At 50.4% G+C, this 18,198-nt stretch overlaps 1 protein-coding gene across 2 annotated transcripts; it reads left to right on the top strand.

Annotated features, from left to right (window-relative positions):
* The first annotated feature begins 8,222 nt into the window (after positions 1-8,222).
* Positions 8,223-18,122, top strand: ASL (argininosuccinate lyase). Of its 2 annotated transcripts, XM_029949504.1 has the most exons (17): positions 8,223-8,324; positions 8,535-8,589; positions 11,883-12,077; positions 12,429-12,512; positions 12,753-12,809; positions 12,950-13,047; positions 14,487-14,564; positions 14,662-14,739; positions 15,168-15,220; positions 15,576-15,638; positions 15,817-15,931; positions 16,101-16,185; positions 16,273-16,332; positions 16,585-16,668; positions 17,504-17,584; positions 17,720-17,826; positions 17,935-18,122. In XM_029949504.1, exons 2-17 carry the CDS (start codon positions 8,578-8,580, stop codon positions 18,077-18,079), a joined length of 1,395 nt encoding a protein of 464 aa, XP_029805364.1. In that variant the 5' UTR covers positions 8,223-8,324; positions 8,535-8,577; the 3' UTR covers positions 18,080-18,122. The 2 variants fall into 2 exon arrangements, with proteins under 2 accessions (XP_029805364.1, XP_029805365.1); XM_029949505.1 differs by lacking the exon at positions 8,223-8,324 and having other exon boundaries at positions 8,451-8,589.
* Positions 18,123-18,198: the final 76 nt, after the last annotated feature.

Genomic DNA, 18,198 nt, shown 5'->3' with positions numbered 1-18,198 from the left:
TGGGGTGCCTGGGTGGCTCAGTCGGTTAAGCATCTGACTTCAGCTCAGGTCATGATCTCACAGTTTGTGGGTTTGAGCCCTGGATCGGGCTCTGCGCTGATAGCTAGCTCAGAACCTGGAGTCTGTTTCAAAATTCTGTGTCTCCCTCTCTCTCTGACCCTCCCCTGCTCGTGCTGTCTCTCTCTGTCTCTCAGAAGTAAATAAAAACCAGGGGAAAAAAAGATGCACTAACAGCTGTGTGTTAAAAAAGAAAAGGAAAGAAAATGACAGGATTTGAGATGCTGGATTGGATGGACAGCAGATTAGATGTTATAGAGGGAAAGATTGGTGAATTAAGGGCATAAAAATAGGCACGATCCAAAATGAAAAACAGAAGGAAAGAATCACCAAAAATAAAAGAGCATCAATGAGTTGTGGGACACTTCACACTTATGTACAAATAATTGGAGTCTCTAAAAAAGAGGAACAAGAAGAGGGTGGAAAGATATTTTAATATTAAAAATTATAAACCCACAGACATAAGATGCTCAACAATCCCTAGCACAAGAAAGATGAAGAAATCTGCACCATGGCATATCAAAATCTATTGTTCAAAACCAGTGATACAGAAAAAAATCTTAAAAGTAGCTAGAGGGAAGGGCGCCTGGGTGGCTCGGTCGCTCAAGTCATGATCCCAGAGTTATGGGATGGAGCCTCATGCACTGAGCATGGAGCTTGCTTAGGATTCTCACTCTCTTGCTCTCTCTCTCTCAGCCCCTTTCTTCCACTTGTACTCTCTCTAAAATTTATATATAGGGGCACCTAGTGGCTCATTTGGTTAAGCATCCAACTTCGGCTCAGGTCATGATCTCATGGCTCATGAGTTCGAGCCCCATGTTGGGTTCTGTACTGACAGTTCATAGTTGAAGCCTGCTTCAGATTCTGTGTCTCCCCCTCTGTCTGCCCCTCCCCCACTTATGCTCTGTCTCAAAAATAAATAAATGTAAAAAAACTTTTTAATTATATATATGTTAAAAAAAAAGCAGCTAGAGGGAAAAAAAGACATGATACATACAGAGGTACAAACATAAGGCTGACAGATTTGACATCAGAAATGATGCAAATAAATAAGACACTGGAGGAGCAGTTAAGGGTCCTACATCAGCTCAGGTCATGATCTCACGATTCATGGGTTCGAGCCCCAGTCAGGCTCTGCACTGACAGCTCAGAGCCTGGAGCCTGTTTCTGATTCTGTGTCTCCCTCTCTGCCCCTCCCCTGATCATGTTGTTTCTCTCTGTCTCTCAAAAAATAAAAAAGAAGACACCGGAGCAACATTTTTAAAATACTGGGGGGGGGGGAAAGTCCACGCAGGATTCCATATGTAGGAAAAATATTTCTCAAAACAACAGGGTAACATAAAGACATTTTCAGATACAGAGAAGCTGAAAGGATTCATCACTGGTACTACACAAAACTAAAGGAAATGCTTCAGACAAAAGGAAAATGATAGAAGACAGAAATCTGGATCCACACAAAGGAATAAAAAGCACAGGAAATGCTAACTACATAAGTATATATATAAGATTTTTTTTCTTACTATTTAAATCTCTACAAACATATTTGATGACGGAACACCTGGGTGGCTCAGTCGGTTAAGCTGACTTACGGCTCAGGTCATGAAATCATGGTTCATGGGTTGGAGCCCCACGTCTGGCTCTGTGCTGACAGCTCAGAACCTGGAGCCTGCTTCAAGTTCTGTGTCTCCCTGTCTCTCTGCTGCTCCCCCGCTCACACTCTGTCTCTCTGTCCCTATCTCTCTCAAAAATAAACATTAAAAGAAATTGTACTGGAGGGACTAGTCAGAGCAATTAGGCAAAAAAAAAAAATAAATAAAAAGCATTCAGATTAGAAAGGAAGAAGCAAAACTACACTAGCAGATGACATGACATTGTAGAAAATCATAAGGGACAGAGACAGCACGAGCAGGGGAGGGTCAGAGAGAGAGGGAGACACAGAATCTGAAGCAGGCTCCAGGCTCTGAGCTAGCTGTCAGCACAGAGCCCGATGCGGGGCTCGAACCCACGAACTGTGAGATCTTGACCTGAGTTGAAGCCGGACGCTTAACCGACTGAGCCACCCAGGCGCCCCAACCATAAAAAAATAAAAAAATAAATAAATAAATAAAAGAAAATCATAAGGAATCCACTAAAAATCTGCTGGATAAATTTAATAGATTTCAAGATACAAGATCAATATATAGAAATCAATTGCATTTCTATTCATTAACAGTGAACAGTTGGGAAATGAAATTTTAAAAATTCCATTTATAATACATCAAAAAGAATAAAACAGTTGAGAATGAATTTATCAAAACTAGCAAAAAATTTGTGCCCTGAAAATTACAAAATATTATTGAAGGAAATTAAATAAGATCTTATTAAATTAGAAACATCCTATGTTCATGACTGGAAGACTTAATATTGTTAAAATGTCTGTACTCTCCAAATTGATCTACAGACTCAGTACATCATTATCATCCCTACTGCCTTTTTTGTTTTTTACAGAAATTGACAAGTTAATTATAAAATTCATATGAGGACACAAGGGACCCAAAATGACCAAAACAATCTTGAAAAGAAGAAAAACGTTGGAGACCTCATAGTGTCCAATTTCACCACTTGCCACAGTCCTACATTAATCAAGATAATATAGTCCTGGCATACAGTAGATATACAGGTCAGTGAGGAAGAATGGAGTATCCAGAAATAAAGCCTTACATTTAGGTCAATTGATTTAAAAAAATTTTTTTTTCACATTTATTCATTTTTGAGAGATAGAGAGAGACAGGTATGAGTAGGGGAGAGAGAGAAAGAGAGGGAGACACAGAATTCGAACAGACTCCAGGCTCTGCGCTATCAGCACAGAGCCCAACATGGGGCTGAAACTCACAGACCGCGAGATCATGACCTGAGCTGAAGTCGGACACTTAACCGACTGAGCCACCCAGGCGCCCCAAGTCAACTGATTTTTGACAAGAGTGCCAAGATAATTCAATGAGAGAAAACAATCATTTTTTCAACAAATTGTACTAAAATAACTACATATTCACATGCAAAGTAGTAAAATTGGATGTCTAACTTACACCATACAGAAAAATTAACTGAAAATTAACGTAGTAAATCTTCATGACTTTGGGTTAGGTAATATTTTCTAAGATATGACACCAAAAATACAAGCTACAAAAGAAAAAAAATGGATAATTGGACTTCATCAAGATAAAAAACATTTGTGCTGCAAACAATGCAAATAAAGTGAAAAGACAATCTAAAGAATAGGAAGAAAATATTTGCAGATCATATATCATACATCTGATAAGGGACTTATCAAAATTAAAAACTTTTGTTCTAATAAAAATGCTGTTAAGACAAAGAAAAAACAAGATGATACCTCACCAAGGAAGATAATACATGGATGTCAAATAACCACATGAAACGATGCTCAGCATTAGTCATTAGGGAAATGCATATTAAAGTATTAATGAAACATACTATGCACTTGTAAGAGCGACTGAAGTTAAAAAGACTGACCATCCTAAGGGTTGACAAGGATATTTTGTTTTTTGGGGTTTTTTAAAATTTTTTTCTGTTTTTTATTTATTTTTGAGAGACAGAGAGAGACAGCACGAGTAGGGGAGGGTCAGAGAGAGAGGGAGACACAGAATTTTGAAACAGGCTCCAGGCTCTGAGCCAGCTGTCAGCACAGAGCCCGATGCGGGGCTCGAACCCACGAACTATAAGATCATAACCTGAGCCGATGCCGGATGCTTAACCGACTGAGTTACCCAGGCGCCCCATGACAAGGATATTTTGGAACTGAAATTCTCATATACTGCTGGTGGGAAAAGTACATCTTTACAACGCTTTGCAAATCTATTTGGTAAGTGCCTGAAAATTAAACATACCATGTGGTCCAGACATCCTATTCATAGGTGTTTATCCAAGAGAAATGAAAGCACATATGCATTGAAAGACGTGCATTTTTAAAAAAGTTTTATTTATTTATTTTAAAAGAAAGATGGGGCACTTGGGTGGCTCAGTTGGTTAAGTGTCCAACTTCAGCTCAGGTCACGATCTCACGGTTCGTGGGTTTGAGCCCCGCATCGGGCTCTGTGCTGACAGCTCAGAGCCTGGAGCCTGCTTCAGATTCTATGTCTCCTTGTTTCTCTGCCCCTCCCCTGATCACATGGTCTCTCTCTGTCTCCCAAAAATTAATAATGTTTTAAAAAATAAAAAAATTAAAATTAAAGAAAGAGAGAGGACAAGCTGGAGGAAAGGTAGAGAGAGGAAGAGAGAGGATCCCAAGCAGGTAGACTCCACACTATCAACACAAAGCCCGATTTAGGGCTTGAACTCACAAACCTCAGGATCATGACCCAGCCAAAATGAAGAGTCAAGCACTTAATCAGCTGAGCCACCCAGGTGCCCCTGTAATTGTATGTTTTATTTGTAATAGCTTAAAATCGGAAGCAATTCAAATATCCAACAACAGACACTGGATATACAAATTGGGGCATATCCATACAATGGAATAAAAAGAATTGAACTATTGATACATGTAATAACATGACTAAATCTCAAAATAATTACGCTAAGTGAGAAAAGCCAAACAAAAACAGATTCAGTGGATAGATAGATCTGAAAAATTGTAACTCATCTATGATTACAAAAAGCAGACCTGTGGTTTCTCAGGTATGGAGGGGGAGGGAGGGAGGACAGGGTTATAAGGAGGTATAAGGATCCTTTTGGATGATGGATACATTTACTACCTTGATTATGGTTAATTTCTTGGGTGTAAGTATATGTCAAAACATATCAAATTGTACACTTTAAATATTTGTGTATTATTGTATATCAATTACATCTCAATGAAGCTAATATAAACACCACATATATATCCACATACATATGTGTATAGCCAAGTTCTAACAGTGGGATTGTGAGCATTTTAAAAACATTTTTAACAAGTTTTGTTTTATTTTGGGAGAGAGAAAGGGCGCAAATGAGTAAGGGGAAGAGAGAGAGAATCTCACAAGGGGCAGAGAGAGAGAGAGAGAGAGAAGCAGGGCTCACCTGAAGCGGGGCTCATGTTTTACCTGAAGCAGGCCAATTTGGGGCTTGAGTTCACCTGATGTGGGACTGAACTCACCAACCCATGAGCTGAAGTCAGATATTTTATGACTGAGACACCCAGTGCCCAACACTTGGAAATTTTCAAAAATACTCACTTCAAAACAACTATTGACATTTTGCAAATCTTATATCTTACCAGCCTCACTACTTTTTCTTGTTGGAGCATTTTAAAATAAACCTCAAATATCATTTCACCTGGAAATTCTTCAGTATGTATCTCTAAAAAATTAGAACTTTTTTTTAAGATTAAAAAAAAATTTTTTTTGAGAGACAGAGAGAGACAGCGCGATCAGGGAGGGGCAGAGAGAGAGGGAGACACAGAATCTGAAGCAGGCTCCAGGCTCTGAGCTGTCAGTGGGGCTCAAACTCATGTACCACAAGATCATGACCTAAGCAGAAGTCGGACGATTAACTTACTGAGCCACCCAGGCACCCCTGTCTGGGTTTTTTTTTCTTCACAGCCCTTTATGCTACCTCCTTGTGTTCCTCCTTCTCCTGAGTTCCCTTCCCCAACACTGCAGCGACCTCCACACAGTACAAGCTTGCTATTTGCTGCAAGCAAAACTGGGGTCACAGCTTCTCTTCTGTTATGTGGTACAGTGTGGGCAGCTAGACTGTCTCCTTCTAACTGGTTGCTATGGGGCATGTCCACTAACCTCAAGCTCTTTGCAGCTTCAGCTTCTCCATCTATAAATAGAACTGTTGTGAAAATGAAATAAGATCAATTGTGCAAAGGCTTTAGCATAGTCTGGCACCTGTTGAGCCAGTGGCACCTGTGTTAGGTGTTGTATTTATGCATCGTGCTTATAGTCTTGCTCTCATATGTCTTCCCTGACTCCCTTTCCAGCTTCAATTTATTTCCCAGAGCGTCAGCCTCTGCATGTTGCCCGATCTTCAGGGATGTGAACTCATATTTGTAGAGTACTGCTGGCTTTCACCTTTGGCCTCCTAGGAAGGCATGTCAGGCCTCAGAGCCTAGCAGTTGGATCCCAGGGATTTACCACAATGCTCTTTCAGTTTAGAGGACCACATGGCTCAGAGCTGGTCTCATGGGCTTGCACATCCCTGTCCACCAGTGGCCTGATGCAGCCCAGTTATGGGGCTTCTATGGAGAAGACAAGAAATGGCTGGCGATGACAGAAATAAAGTGGATAAGGCCTTGCTTCCAAGGAGCTTACAGTTGGGTAGGGAAGAAGACCCAGAAGCCACAACTACAGTGCTCTCAATTCAGGGAAAGACTACGAGATGCTCCTATAGGATCCAGTGGGACCCCAGAGCTGGACCTCTGGGACATCTGGGAAGCTCCCTGACATTGATGATTCTTGGCTAGAATACCAATGAACAAATGGGAAATAGTGAGACAGTAAAGGAAGGACATTCCAAGCACAGGGAATATTATTTAAGAAGACTTGAAATGTACCCTATGACCCAGCAATTGCACCACTAGGTATTTATCCAAGGGAGACAGGTATGCTGTTTAGAAGGGACACATGCACCCCAATGTTTATAGCAGCACTATCAACAAGAGCCAAAGTAAGGGAAGAGCCCAAATGCCCATCGATGGATGAATGGATAAAGAAGATGTGGTATATATATACAATGGAGTATTACTCAGCGATCAGAAAGAATGAAATCTTGCCATTTGCAACAATGTGGATGGAACTAGAGAGTATTATGCTAAGTGACATTAGTCAGAGAAAGACAAATATCATATGACTTCACACATATGAAGACTTTAAAATACAAAACAGACGAACATAAGGGAAGGGAAGCAAAAATAATATAAAAACAGGGAGGGAGATAAAACATGAGAGACTCTTAAATAGAACAGAGGGTTGCTGGATGGGTTGTGGGGGAGGGGGGCTAAATGGGTAAGGGGCATTAAGGAATCTACTTCTGAAATCACTGTTGTACCATATGCTAACTTAGATGTAAATCATAAAAAATACATTATTAGATTAAAAAAAAAGAAAAATATCAGTAATCCTACAAAGAAAAGAAGAAGTCTTGAAACAGCAAGTGGTTCCAGTCTGTTGGTTCCTATGATTTACAGGACCAAGACCAAACTGTCTCTCTTGACATTCAAAGCCTTCCACAGTCTTGCCCCAACCTACTTCCCACCGCTCCTGCCCACCTGATTCCTGTCCCTTTGCTGTAGCCACTGTAACCAGCTCCTGTTCTCCAATTAGGCTATTCACAGTCTGGCCTCCCTCCTGGCCTTTGCCCAGGCTACTCCCATTGAGGGGAAAATTCTAGTCCTCTTCTTTGGGGCGCTAACGCTCATCTTTCAAGACCTAACTCAGGGGACATCTCCACCAGAAGCCATTTCAGGGCAGAAGTTGGATGCTGTGCCACCAGCACCTAGAACCCAGCTTGTCATTTCCGTTGAATAATCAGATCAAGGAAGTCTTCCCTGAGAACCCCAAGATAGACACCCCTTCCGTGCTGCCTTAACTGCTCCAAGAACAACCTGTCCAAGCTTTGTCAGGGTTTCATTTAAAATGAATTTTTTTTCGGGGGGTGAGACAGAGGGAGACAGCTTGAGCAGGGGAAGGTCAGAGAGAGAGAGAGAGAGAGAATCTGAAGCAGGCTCCAGGTTCTGAGCTGTTAGCACAGAGCCCAACGCGGGGCTCGAACCCACGAACCATGAGATCATGACCTGAGCCGAAGCCGGACGCTCAACCAACTGAGCCACCCAGGTGCCCCTGTCAGGGTTTCTTGAGGCAGGTATCATTTCTTCTTCTTCAGTGTCTAACTCTACCTGGCACAAATGAGTTGAGGTGCCAGGCACATGTTTGTTGAATGAATGAATGACCGGGCGGGTCTTTTCACTTTATGTAACCTGTGAGCCCGCTAGGCCTGGCCGAGTGTCTCCAGTGCCCGCCACAGTGTGTTGCCTTTGGCGCGGTCGCTCTGGCACCACCCTCATTGTCCTTACTCCGCCCTGGGGCCGCTGGACCCAAAGCCACTCCAGAGACGGCTCCGCCCACAGCCAGGGTTGGAGGGTGGAGGCAACGCCCACCTCTCCAGCGCGCCTGGGATTGATGCGAGGCCGCCAGGAGGCGGGCACAGGGCGGGGCTGGAGCAGACGCTCCTAGAGCCAGAAAAACCCCGCCAGGTGGCTGGCTGGAGGGTGACTGAGCGACCAGGACCTGGTGAGTGCCGGACCGGCGGGACGGGAGGGACGCGCGCGGCGGGCGGAGCGGAGGACGCGGAGGCCCGTGGCGCGCGCGCTGGGCCCTGCCCACGTCCGCTTCCCCACGGACTGCGCCGGGCCAAGCGCAGCGCGGGTGCCCAGAGCCGACGCCGCCCGAAGGACCCCACCCGGGGTCGAAGGAGGTCGTCAGTCCCGGCTTGTCTTCCAGACCCGGACGACCGAGGCTTCTGAACGACGAGGAACCGCCCAACATGGCCTCAGAGGTGAGTGGAACCTCGGGGATCCAGGTCCTCCGAGTCCCCAAACATGGGGGAGGGGCGCTCTGGGAGCCAGCCAGGGCCGCGACCTCACACGGGATCTCCCCATGCCGGACGTGCCGCCGGCCACTCTCCTGGTAATTGTCTCCTCGGGCTCCATGCGGTGGGTGCCTCCTGGAGCGCTTGCTATAGCCGGGGAAAGATCTTTGTGCGGACTTCTAATTTCCTCCTTCCCACTCCCCATGGGCCTGTGTGGCACTCACCAATCCACACTGCTGGGGAAGGTGGCCTTGGCCTGACAGCGCTTCCGGCAGGGGGCAAGAAAGGAGCTGCCCACTCATTCTGCCTCCTCACCTCTTCATTCCTGCCCCCCCCCCCATGTCCTGTCAGTCCCCTCCCTGGGCCCCTTCTGCTGTAGCAATTGTCATTATGTGGCAGGGTCCACATGACTCCGGCCTGTGGAAAGAACCAGGAGATAGGGGACCATGCCCTTTGGCCCTAGTGGCCCCAGTGGCCCCAATGCCTGGTGGCTTCCTATCTCATTGGCCTCTCTTCTTTAGAGCCAGAGGACTCCTGGATTCTCTTTCTGATCACTGAGTGACAGGAGTCCTAGGCACAGGTTCTTTTCCTTGGGCCTCAGTTGATTTATCTGACAAATGGGCATGATAATAGATTTCTGCCTCCCCTTCCCTGTAAGGTACTGGATCATGAGGTCATTGTTTTGAACCCTTCAGGTAAAAAAGAATGTTTGCTTGATGCCAATGAAGGAACCTGGAGCCTGGGAAACGAGATCTAGGTTCCAGTCCTTTTTGGTCCTCATTAGCTAGCAAGTCACTTCCTCTCTCTAGGCCTCAGTTTGTCCTTTTGAATAGACTGGATAAGAATGCCTGCCCCGCTATTTTTGGATCAGGGTTTGGACTTTGGAGGCAAACACTGGTTTCTGAAGCAGTCACTGATCTCCAGGGTACCAGTACCCACCTCATAGGAGGGTGTAATAGCGTATTTAGAATGCCTAGCACAGGGCCAAGTTGTTGGACCATAGTAGGTGTTCAATAAATGATGGCTAATGATACAAGCAGTAACAACAGATTATTTCTCTTGTGCATTCTTTTTTTTAATGTGTTTTTTTTTTTTTTGAGAGATAGAGTGCGAGTCGGGGAGGGGCAGAGAGAGACACAAAATTCAGAATAGGCTCCAGGCTCTGAGCTGTCAGCACAGAGCCTGATTCAGAGCTCGAACCCATGAACATGAGATCATGATCTGAGAGAAAGTTCAACCAAGTGCCCCTCCCTTGTGCATTCTAAATTGGCTGTTGCTCATTCATTCCAACCCCAAGCAGTGCTCCTGCCCGCTGCCCCAAAGGTATCACTCTGGCCCTAATGTGCCCTAGCTTAGAGGAGACCTCTCTCCCCCCACATTAGACCCCCCCCTTCAGAGCCCAAATGGTGACACCTCATTCTGACATCCTTCTGCAGTCTTTTTAAGCCTGCCAGTGGGGTGGGAGCTTGGCCCCAATACAGAGTAGGCTGCCTTCAGGAGACCAGAGCATCAGGTGACTTCTGCTTGCCCCTAGGCTGTCCTGTGGGCTGGTACTAATTGGTTTGGCTGCAGCCCGGCTTGTTAAGTAGTTGTTATTACTAGCAACCCAGGCAGGGAGTCCAGAGGCCTTCTAGAAGAGGCAGTGCCAGGTTCCTGGCTGAGGGGAGGGCTGGCTCTCAACCTGGCTGGTTGGCCCTGGTCCGTTGGCCCCAGTAGTCAGGACCAGGGACCCACGTGGCTCTTTGCGGAGATCTAGGCTTGGAAGGTATAAAGGGTGGATCTAGCTCAAAAGGTTGAGGGGGTTGGAGGCTGCTTCTGCAGGTCAGAGTCCTCTGGCGGCCAAGGCTGCTGGGCAGTGAGGGGTCAGCTCACAGTTTGGGGCCAGGGCACAGTGGAGGCCCCCATGGTACACACAGAACCAGGAGTGGAGCTAAGGCTTAGCCTGATTCTGGTAGCCCTGGGCCCCTCCCTAAGAGAGTTTACTGAGTGCCACGCACTGTGCTATGTATGCGCTTAGTACATTTTATCTCATTAAATACTCACAAGTCTATCAGATAGGTACTACTCTTGACCTTATATTATAGAGCGGCAACCCTGAGGCTTAGAGAGGTTGTATAACATGCCCACGATCAGGCAGCTGGAAGAGATCCAGGAAGTTGCAGGGGGACAGAGAGAATCCATGCTCTACACCCCACATTATAAATAGGTCCCCAGTGGCCACTATAAACTCTCACTCCACAGGAAAGTTGGCAGAGAAGTGACATGGTCATCCTCACCCAGAGAACACTCTCCTAATCCTTGGCATTTTGGGAGCTAAAACAGCTCCCCACGTGTTCTGTACCCCTCCCCCATCTGTCATATGCCATGGCCTATGCCCTCTTTCAAAACAGATGTGTCTCTATCCCATCCCTCTGCCCTTGGCTCCTGGGGGGCAGAGGGTCAGCTAGTGACCTTCTAGAAAGCCAATGATAACAGATGTGTCAGAGGTGCTCTCCCAGGAAGTGGTGGGGGTTGGGATCTTAGGCCCCGCCCCAAGCCATAGGAGAGAGATGCTAGTTCTTTGAGTCTGATGGGGCCTCTCCAGGGCTTCCTGCCTGTCCCTGCCACAAAAGTTGAGGGTACCAGGGCCAGCAGAGCAGCCCTGGTGGAATGTGGGGTTGAGAGCACGGATTCTGCTGCAGATTGCTGGGCTGCAGTCCTGGCTTTACCGCCCCCAGCGAGGGGCAAGCTGTGTAACCGCTCTGCGCCTTGCTTTCCCCCTCTGTGGAGCAGGATACACTTGGTACCTACTTCAGAGAGTTTCTGTCAGTGCATGTCAAGCAGTTACAGTTATGCCTGGCTCTCAGTGAGAATGCACTGTATGTAGGCCAGGATTCTTATCATTAGCACTGGAATATCAGACTCTGGACTCCAGGGGAGATGTCCACGGTGACGTCTTTCCTTGGTCAGTGACAGAAAAGGTTCCAGAAACTCTGCTGTGGTCTCAGGGGGTGTCTTGTACCCTGCCATCATTTCCTTAGTGAAGTGTCACGTGGCGGGAAAGAACCCTGACTTCAGTGTCCAGCCACATTCCCACACTGACTCCCTGAGTGACTTCGGGCAAGTTTCTGAGCCTCAGTTTCCTTGTCTGTCCAGCAAGAGTAACCCTGCCTGCTGGTTCCCACCGCCATCAGACTTGATAACTCTCCCGAGGGCCCTTCGTGAGAGGCACTGTTCTCAAGGGTGGGGAGGACACTAATTGTTCCTGCTCTCCTGGCCAGAGCGGGAAGCTTTGGGGTGGCCGGTTTGTGGGCGCAGTGGACCCCATCATGGAGAAGTTCAACTCATCCATTGCCTACGACCGGCACCTGTGGGAGGCGGACGTGCAGGGCAGCAAGGCCTACAGCCGGGGCCTGGAAAAGGCGGGGCTCCTCACCAAGGCTGAAATGGACCAGATACTCTGTGGACTGGACAAGGTACTCCCTACACCCTATGGGCCACCCTAGAGGCTCTAATCTGTGCCATCCATACACGTCGTTCCCCCTGTGATTAAATGTCAAGGTGCCCTTTAAACTGTGTGCTGTGCTCACTGTCTGTCTTCATCCTTTAAGGCCCATGGTTCATGGGGGGAAGGAGGGCTGGGCCTGAGATGATCCCTTGGGGGTGCGGACCACACCCACCCGTGGAGCACTCACTGTTTCTGTGGAGGACCCCCAGGACTCAGCTCCTATACAGAGACAGTCAGTGATCAGAGTGGGGGTGCGACCAGGGATGGGGCCCTTTGACTGTGGCTGCCTGGCCCCTGGGATCATTGCCATCTGCTATAGGTGGCTGAGGAGTGGGCTCAAGGCACCTTCAAACTCAGCCCCAATGATGAGGATATTCACACGGCCAATGAGCGGCGTCTGAAGGTAGGACCCCTTCCTGTCCCCCTGGCCTCCCCTCTCCACCTGGCTCTTGGTCACTTGGAGCATAAGTGCCATCATTCTGTTCCTTTCATCACTGGCAGAGTGCAGGCCAGACCCCAGAACAGGGGGCCAGGAGTAGGGAGGGAGGAACCAGGGCATGCCTGGGCTGACCCAGCATGGGCCACTGGGCCACTGGGCCACGAGCAGACAGACCCCTGACTCCATGCCTCCCTCCACCCCCAGGAGCTCATCGGTGAGACCGCAGGGAAGCTGCACACAGGACGAAGTCGGAATGACCAGGTGCTGCTGGCTCTCCCACCCTGCGCCCCATGCCTTCCCAAACTTGGGGGGCCCGGGAGGCACATTTGGGGCTCGGCAGTGGTCTGGTTCCCCAGCGAAGCAACACAGCTGTCTCCCTGAGTGCCGCCTTCTCCCCACAGGTGGTCACAGACCTCAGGTTGTGGATGCGACAGAACTGCTCTAAACTTTCCACCCTCCTCTGGGAGCTCATCAGAACTATGGTGGATCGTGCAGAGGCGTGAGTCTCCCGTAGACACCCAGGTGGCAGAGCAGGGCATGAGGGCAGCCAGGGTCTCCTCTCCCCTACAACAGGCAGATCTAGGTGGCAGAGGTGAAGAGGGTCAGGAAGCCAGGCCTTGGGGTTCATGGGCGTCCAGATTAAGTGAGGCAAGCAGCTAGGAATGAGGGCATTTCTTGCTGTTTGCCCCTGCCATGCCAGCCAAGTTCAGCAGGCAGGGCGAGCTCACCCTTTGAGGCTTCATAAGCAGGAGGCTAAGGCACTAGGCAGATGCCCTGAAACCCGAGGAAATGGGCTGGCTGTGCCTGGGGCAGCCACCGTCACTCTTCAACCTGCCTATGCCCTACGTCTCCATTCCACCCCCTTATCCCCACCCAGTGTGGCTGGCAGAGCTGCTTTCCAGTGGCCTCATCCTAAGCTCCAGCTGCTGTGGCCTCATGTCTTTGGCATTGGCTTTGTTCCTTGCAGACTTGGCCAATTTTCTGCTGAGAAGTCCCTACCTGGTGTCAGAGATATATATACGGTTGACCCTTCCTTTTTCTCAGCATCCTGTGACCTCTGCTTCACAGACCTTACCACCTCTGGGGGTGCTGGAAGGCTAGAGGGTGACTGCTAATGACTACATGGTTTCTTCTTTGGGACAATGAACATATTCTAGGGGCACCTGTGTGGTTCAGTCAGTTAGGCGTCCAACTTCAGCTTGGGTCATAATCTCACTGCTCATGGATATGAGCCCCGCATCAGGCTCTGTGCTGACAGCTCAGAGCCTGGAGCCTGTTTCGGATTCTGTGTCTTCCTCACTCTCTGCCCTTCCCCCACTCGCTCTCTATCTCTCTCTCAAAAATGAATACTTATAAAAAAAATTTTGTTTAATGTTCTAAAATTGATGTGGTGATGGTTGTGCACTAAAGTGTACAGTCTAAATGGGTGAATTGTATGTGAATTACATCCTTATATCACTAAAGCTGTTTATTTAAAAAAAAAACAAGCCAGAACCATCACCACCACCTACAGCGCCTCGGCCCCGCCTTCCCCACTTAAAGTGCCCCCGGCTCTTCTGGAGTACTTGGGAGCTTCTCGAGTGCTCACAAACCTGACTCCCCCTGCCAGGTAGTACCCCCTATGTGTCTCCTCCTTTGCTTTCACCTCTGCTCAGAGCTGAAGACTTAATCACCTTTGGTCCTAGCCAAAGTCCTACTCCTGAGGGGCCCCAGGGCGCTAGCCTAGTCCTTGGATCACACCGCCCCACTTCTGGCCTCTTCCTTTATGATGTGATTGTCCCCGGGAGACCACCTGGGTTCCTGGGCAGGCAGATCCTTGGTGGGCTTGCCCTGCTTTTCCCCATAGGGGCCGGGCCTGCAGGGTCCCAGGTGTCACAGGCAGTCCTGGGCTGGACTTCCTGAAGCCCTCAGACCCCTGCCCCTATTCTTCCCCCACAGGGAACGTGACATCCTCTTCCCAGGGTATACACACCTGCAGAGGGCTCAGCCCATTCGCTGGAGCCACTGGATCCTGAGGTGGGTTGTGGGGCAGAGTGCTGGGACATCATGGAGGGGCTGTGATGGGAGGGAGGTCCAGGATGCCCTGACCCTCTTGCTCCCTGGCTTCCTACAGCCATGCCGTGGCGCTGACCAGAGACTCTGAGAGGCTGTTAGAGGTACAGAAGCGGGTCAACGTCCTGCCGCTGGGGAGGTGAGTGAGGCCACAGTTGCTGTCACATAGTTAGCATGTCCCTGGGGATCCACAGAAGAGGAGGGGCCAGGAAAGGCAGAGGAGAACAGAAAGCCAGGTAACTGGTTTCCTGTCCAGGGTTCTTCCCCCATGGAAGGAAGGGAACCCTGCATGGACACTCCCCACACCCCCTCCCTGCCCCCCCCCCGGCCCAGCCCTTTCTAAGATGAGGACAACCAGGCTAGGGAGTATGTCAGAGCTGAAACTCCAGAGAGCCAGCTGGCTGCCCACAGCCCTCCATTTCCCCTCCATGGGGACAGGTGTTCAGTCCCCATACTGACTGGGTGGCAGCCCTGACAATCAGGCCTTGGCCCTGGGTGTGCATGTGTGGATGTGCCAGAGCCTGCCTGCCAGGAGCCCTGGTCACCAGGAATCCCCTGTCCCTGCAGCGGGGCCATTGCAGGCAACCCTCTGGGTGTGGACCGCGAGCTGCTTCGAGCAGGTGAGGCGCCCTGCCCCTCTTCCCCAGGGAGAGCCCCTCAGCACCTGCCAGGTCCCACACACACTTGGAGGGGGCAGGGGGCTGGTTGAAAACCCCATTTGTTACCTATGGACACTGAGGCTAGAGAGTAAGAGAAGGCCTGTGGCCAGGGTGCATGGTGCTGGGGAGTCTCAGGGCTCTTGCTTCCTTCCTGGGACCACACAAGAGACCCAACCCCCACATCCTTCCCATCCCTACTCTCCTCCCTGAAAGGGTCTTAAGGAGGGGGTGCTGGGCAGCCTGGTTTGGGGTAGAGGAGGCCCCTCCTTGCCCTCCAGCCCAGTCTTACTGCCTTCCCCATTTCCCTGTCCTCCAGAACTGAACTTCGGGGCCATCACGCTCAACAGCATGGATGCCACCAGTGAGCGAGACTTTGTGGGTGAGTCCTGGGGGCCAGCCCGCTTGTCCCCTGGGGCCACTCCCCTGCACTATGCTCTGATTTGTCCTCTAGTCTCCTCCCACCTCAAGTCTGGTCCCAGCCTGGGATTCTCCAGACTGAGTGAGGAACAAGAGAGGCCTGGTGACCAGAAGGCCTGCTCTCTCTTTCCTCCCACAAGCCGAGTTCCTGTTCTGGGCTTCGCTGTGCATGACCCACCTCAGCAGGATGGCTGAGGATCTCATCCTCTATGGCACCAAGGAGTTCAGCTTTGTGCAGCTCTCAGATGCCTATAGGTATAGGCCCCGCCCTACCCCAGCTTTGCACCTGCCACATTGCTCCCCTCCTCCCCATGCCACCCCCTGGGCACACCCGGGCTGCATGCTGCTGGACGTCCCCTGATCCAGCCAGCACACCAGCCAAGAGGCAGGGGAGCTTTTTCAGCCTTAGCATCTCTGTCCCCAGTACCGGAAGCAGCCTGATGCCCCAGAAGAAAAACCCAGACAGCCTGGAGCTGATCCGGAGCAAGGCGGGGCGCGTGTTTGGGCGGGTGAGCAGGGCAGGGAGTGGGGGCATGGCTGCGGGCTGATCTGGAGGGTCCTGAGGTCCAGCCTCTTGCTTCTCACTCTTCTCTCAGTGTGCTGGGCTCCTGATGACACTCAAGGGACTTCCAAGCACCTACAACAAGGACCTGCAGGTGCGAGGTTGGGGCTGTGGGTGAGGGATGCGCCTGCACATACACCACATCCCAGTTCTTGGGGCCCTGGCATATCCAGGCAGGGGCCCCACAGGACTGCCGCCTTCTATCCTATGTACCCAGCCCTTGACTGCCCTTGAGAGCTCCCTCCCCACTGCTGGTGTGGGCTGTATGAGGGGCTGGAAGGCGGTGGGCATGCCTCAGTGGGGGGACAAGGCTGCTGGGCTCTCACCTCCTGCCCGTGCCTCCCAGGAGGACAAAGAAGCCGTGTTTGAAGTGTCAGACACCATGAGTGCTGTCCTCCAAGTGGCCACTGGCGTCATCTCTACACTGCAGGCAAGCCACCCCCTTCTCCCCTAGGCCCCTACGCTCTGGGATGGGGATGCCAGGAGGCCATTTTGAGAGAAGGTGAGGGTTGATGTGTCCAGAAGATTGGGGGGGGGGTGGCTATATGTTTGTTCCTGCCCCTGGAACACTGAAGTGACAAAAGATGCTACCTGCAGTGGAATGCAAGTGGGTTAGACTCCAGGGGTCCCATCATCTGGCCTGACCAGATTCCTTTTCTAGTCACTTAATATGGGAAATTTCAGGATGCACAGTTGAGAGAACGTCTAATCAACCCCTGTGGACTAACGCGTAGATCAACAGTAATAAACTCATGGCCTTTTTTGCTTTGGCTCTTTACCCACTACCCACTGCCTCATTATTTTTAAGCAAATCCCCATCGTATCATTTCATTCTTAAGTAGTTCAGGATGTGTCTCAAAGCCACGTTTCTCAAACTGTGGCCCTGGGACCAGCACATCAGCAGCACCTGAGAATGTAATAGAAATGCAACCCTAGGTCCCACTCCAGAGCTCCTGGATTCGAGACTCTGGGGGTAGGGCCAGCGATTTAGAATACATCCTCCCGGTGGTTCTGATGCACGCTAGAGCTGAGGACTCTGAAAGAGGGCTGGCCACGCCTAGTCGCACACCTAAACCTTATCAATAGTGATGACAAAATGGCTCAAGCAGAGAGGGAGGGCAGAGTAGGGTGTCAGAGTGGATCTGCCCAAGGCTGGGGACATCCTGACTAAGGGGGGTGGTGGTAGGGCTTGGGCTTGGGGCTGGAGGCTTTATCACCCAGGGTCCCCAGGACTCACCACAACCACCACCACTGGCGTCCCCCAGATTCACCGTGAGAACATGGCACGGGCTCTTAGTCCTGACATGCTGGCCACTGACCTCGCCTACTACCTGGTCCGCAAAGGGGTAAGTGTGGGTGGAGGGTGGGGCAGGAGATGGGGGTGTCGCCCAGGCTGGGGCTGGAGGTCGTGGGGAGGACACAGGCAGAACAGGGAGCAGAGGAAGGCTGAATCAGTACCTCCCTCACCCTGCCTTCCCCAGATGCCATTCCGCCAGGCCCATGAGGCCTCTGGGAAAGCTGTGTTCATGGCGGAGACCAAGGGGGTGGCCCTCAACCAGCTGTCGCTGACGGAGCTACAGACCATCAGGTGCAGCCCCCTGCCCTCCCCCTGCTGCCTCCTAGGAGGTGACCCCGGGCCGCTGAGGTCCCTGGTGGTCCAGTTGGTCCCTAGCCCATCTCCTCTTCCTTCCCCCAGCCCCCTGTTTTTAGGTGACGTGAGCCACGTGTGGGACTATGGCCACAGTGTGGAACAGTATGCTGCACTGGGTGGCACGGCGCGTGCCAGTGTCGACTGGCAGATCGGCCAGGTGCGAGCGCTGCTGCGGGCCCAGCAGCCCTAGAGCCCTCCCCGACCTGCTCCCAAATAAAGTGGGCCAAGAGGAGGCTGCTGCTCGTGTCGTGTTTAGCTGTCTCCCTCAGCAGTGGGCTTCCGGGGGTCTGCTGAGCGAGCAGCCGGGGC

This window comes from Suricata suricatta, chromosome 8 (genome assembly GCF_006229205.1).
Source record: "Suricata suricatta isolate VVHF042 chromosome 8, meerkat_22Aug2017_6uvM2_HiC, whole genome shotgun sequence".
NCBI lineage: Eukaryota > Metazoa > Chordata > Mammalia > Carnivora > Herpestidae > Suricata > Suricata suricatta.
Note: the sequence above shows the minus strand (reverse complement) of the source record. Positions and strands in the feature narration are given on the sequence as shown.

What these genes read in the sequence shown, in the direction of transcription:
- ASL (XM_029949504.1), top strand. An exon ending in TACTCTGTGGACTGGACAAG is followed by an intron (nt 12,078 to 12,428) that starts GTACTCCCTACA and finishes CATCTGCTATAG; the next exon opens with GTGGCTGAGGAGTGGGCTCA. An exon ending in CCGCGAGCTGCTTCGAGCAG is followed by an intron (nt 15,221 to 15,575) that starts GTGAGGCGCCCT and finishes CCTGTCCTCCAG; the next exon opens with AACTGAACTTCGGGGCCATC.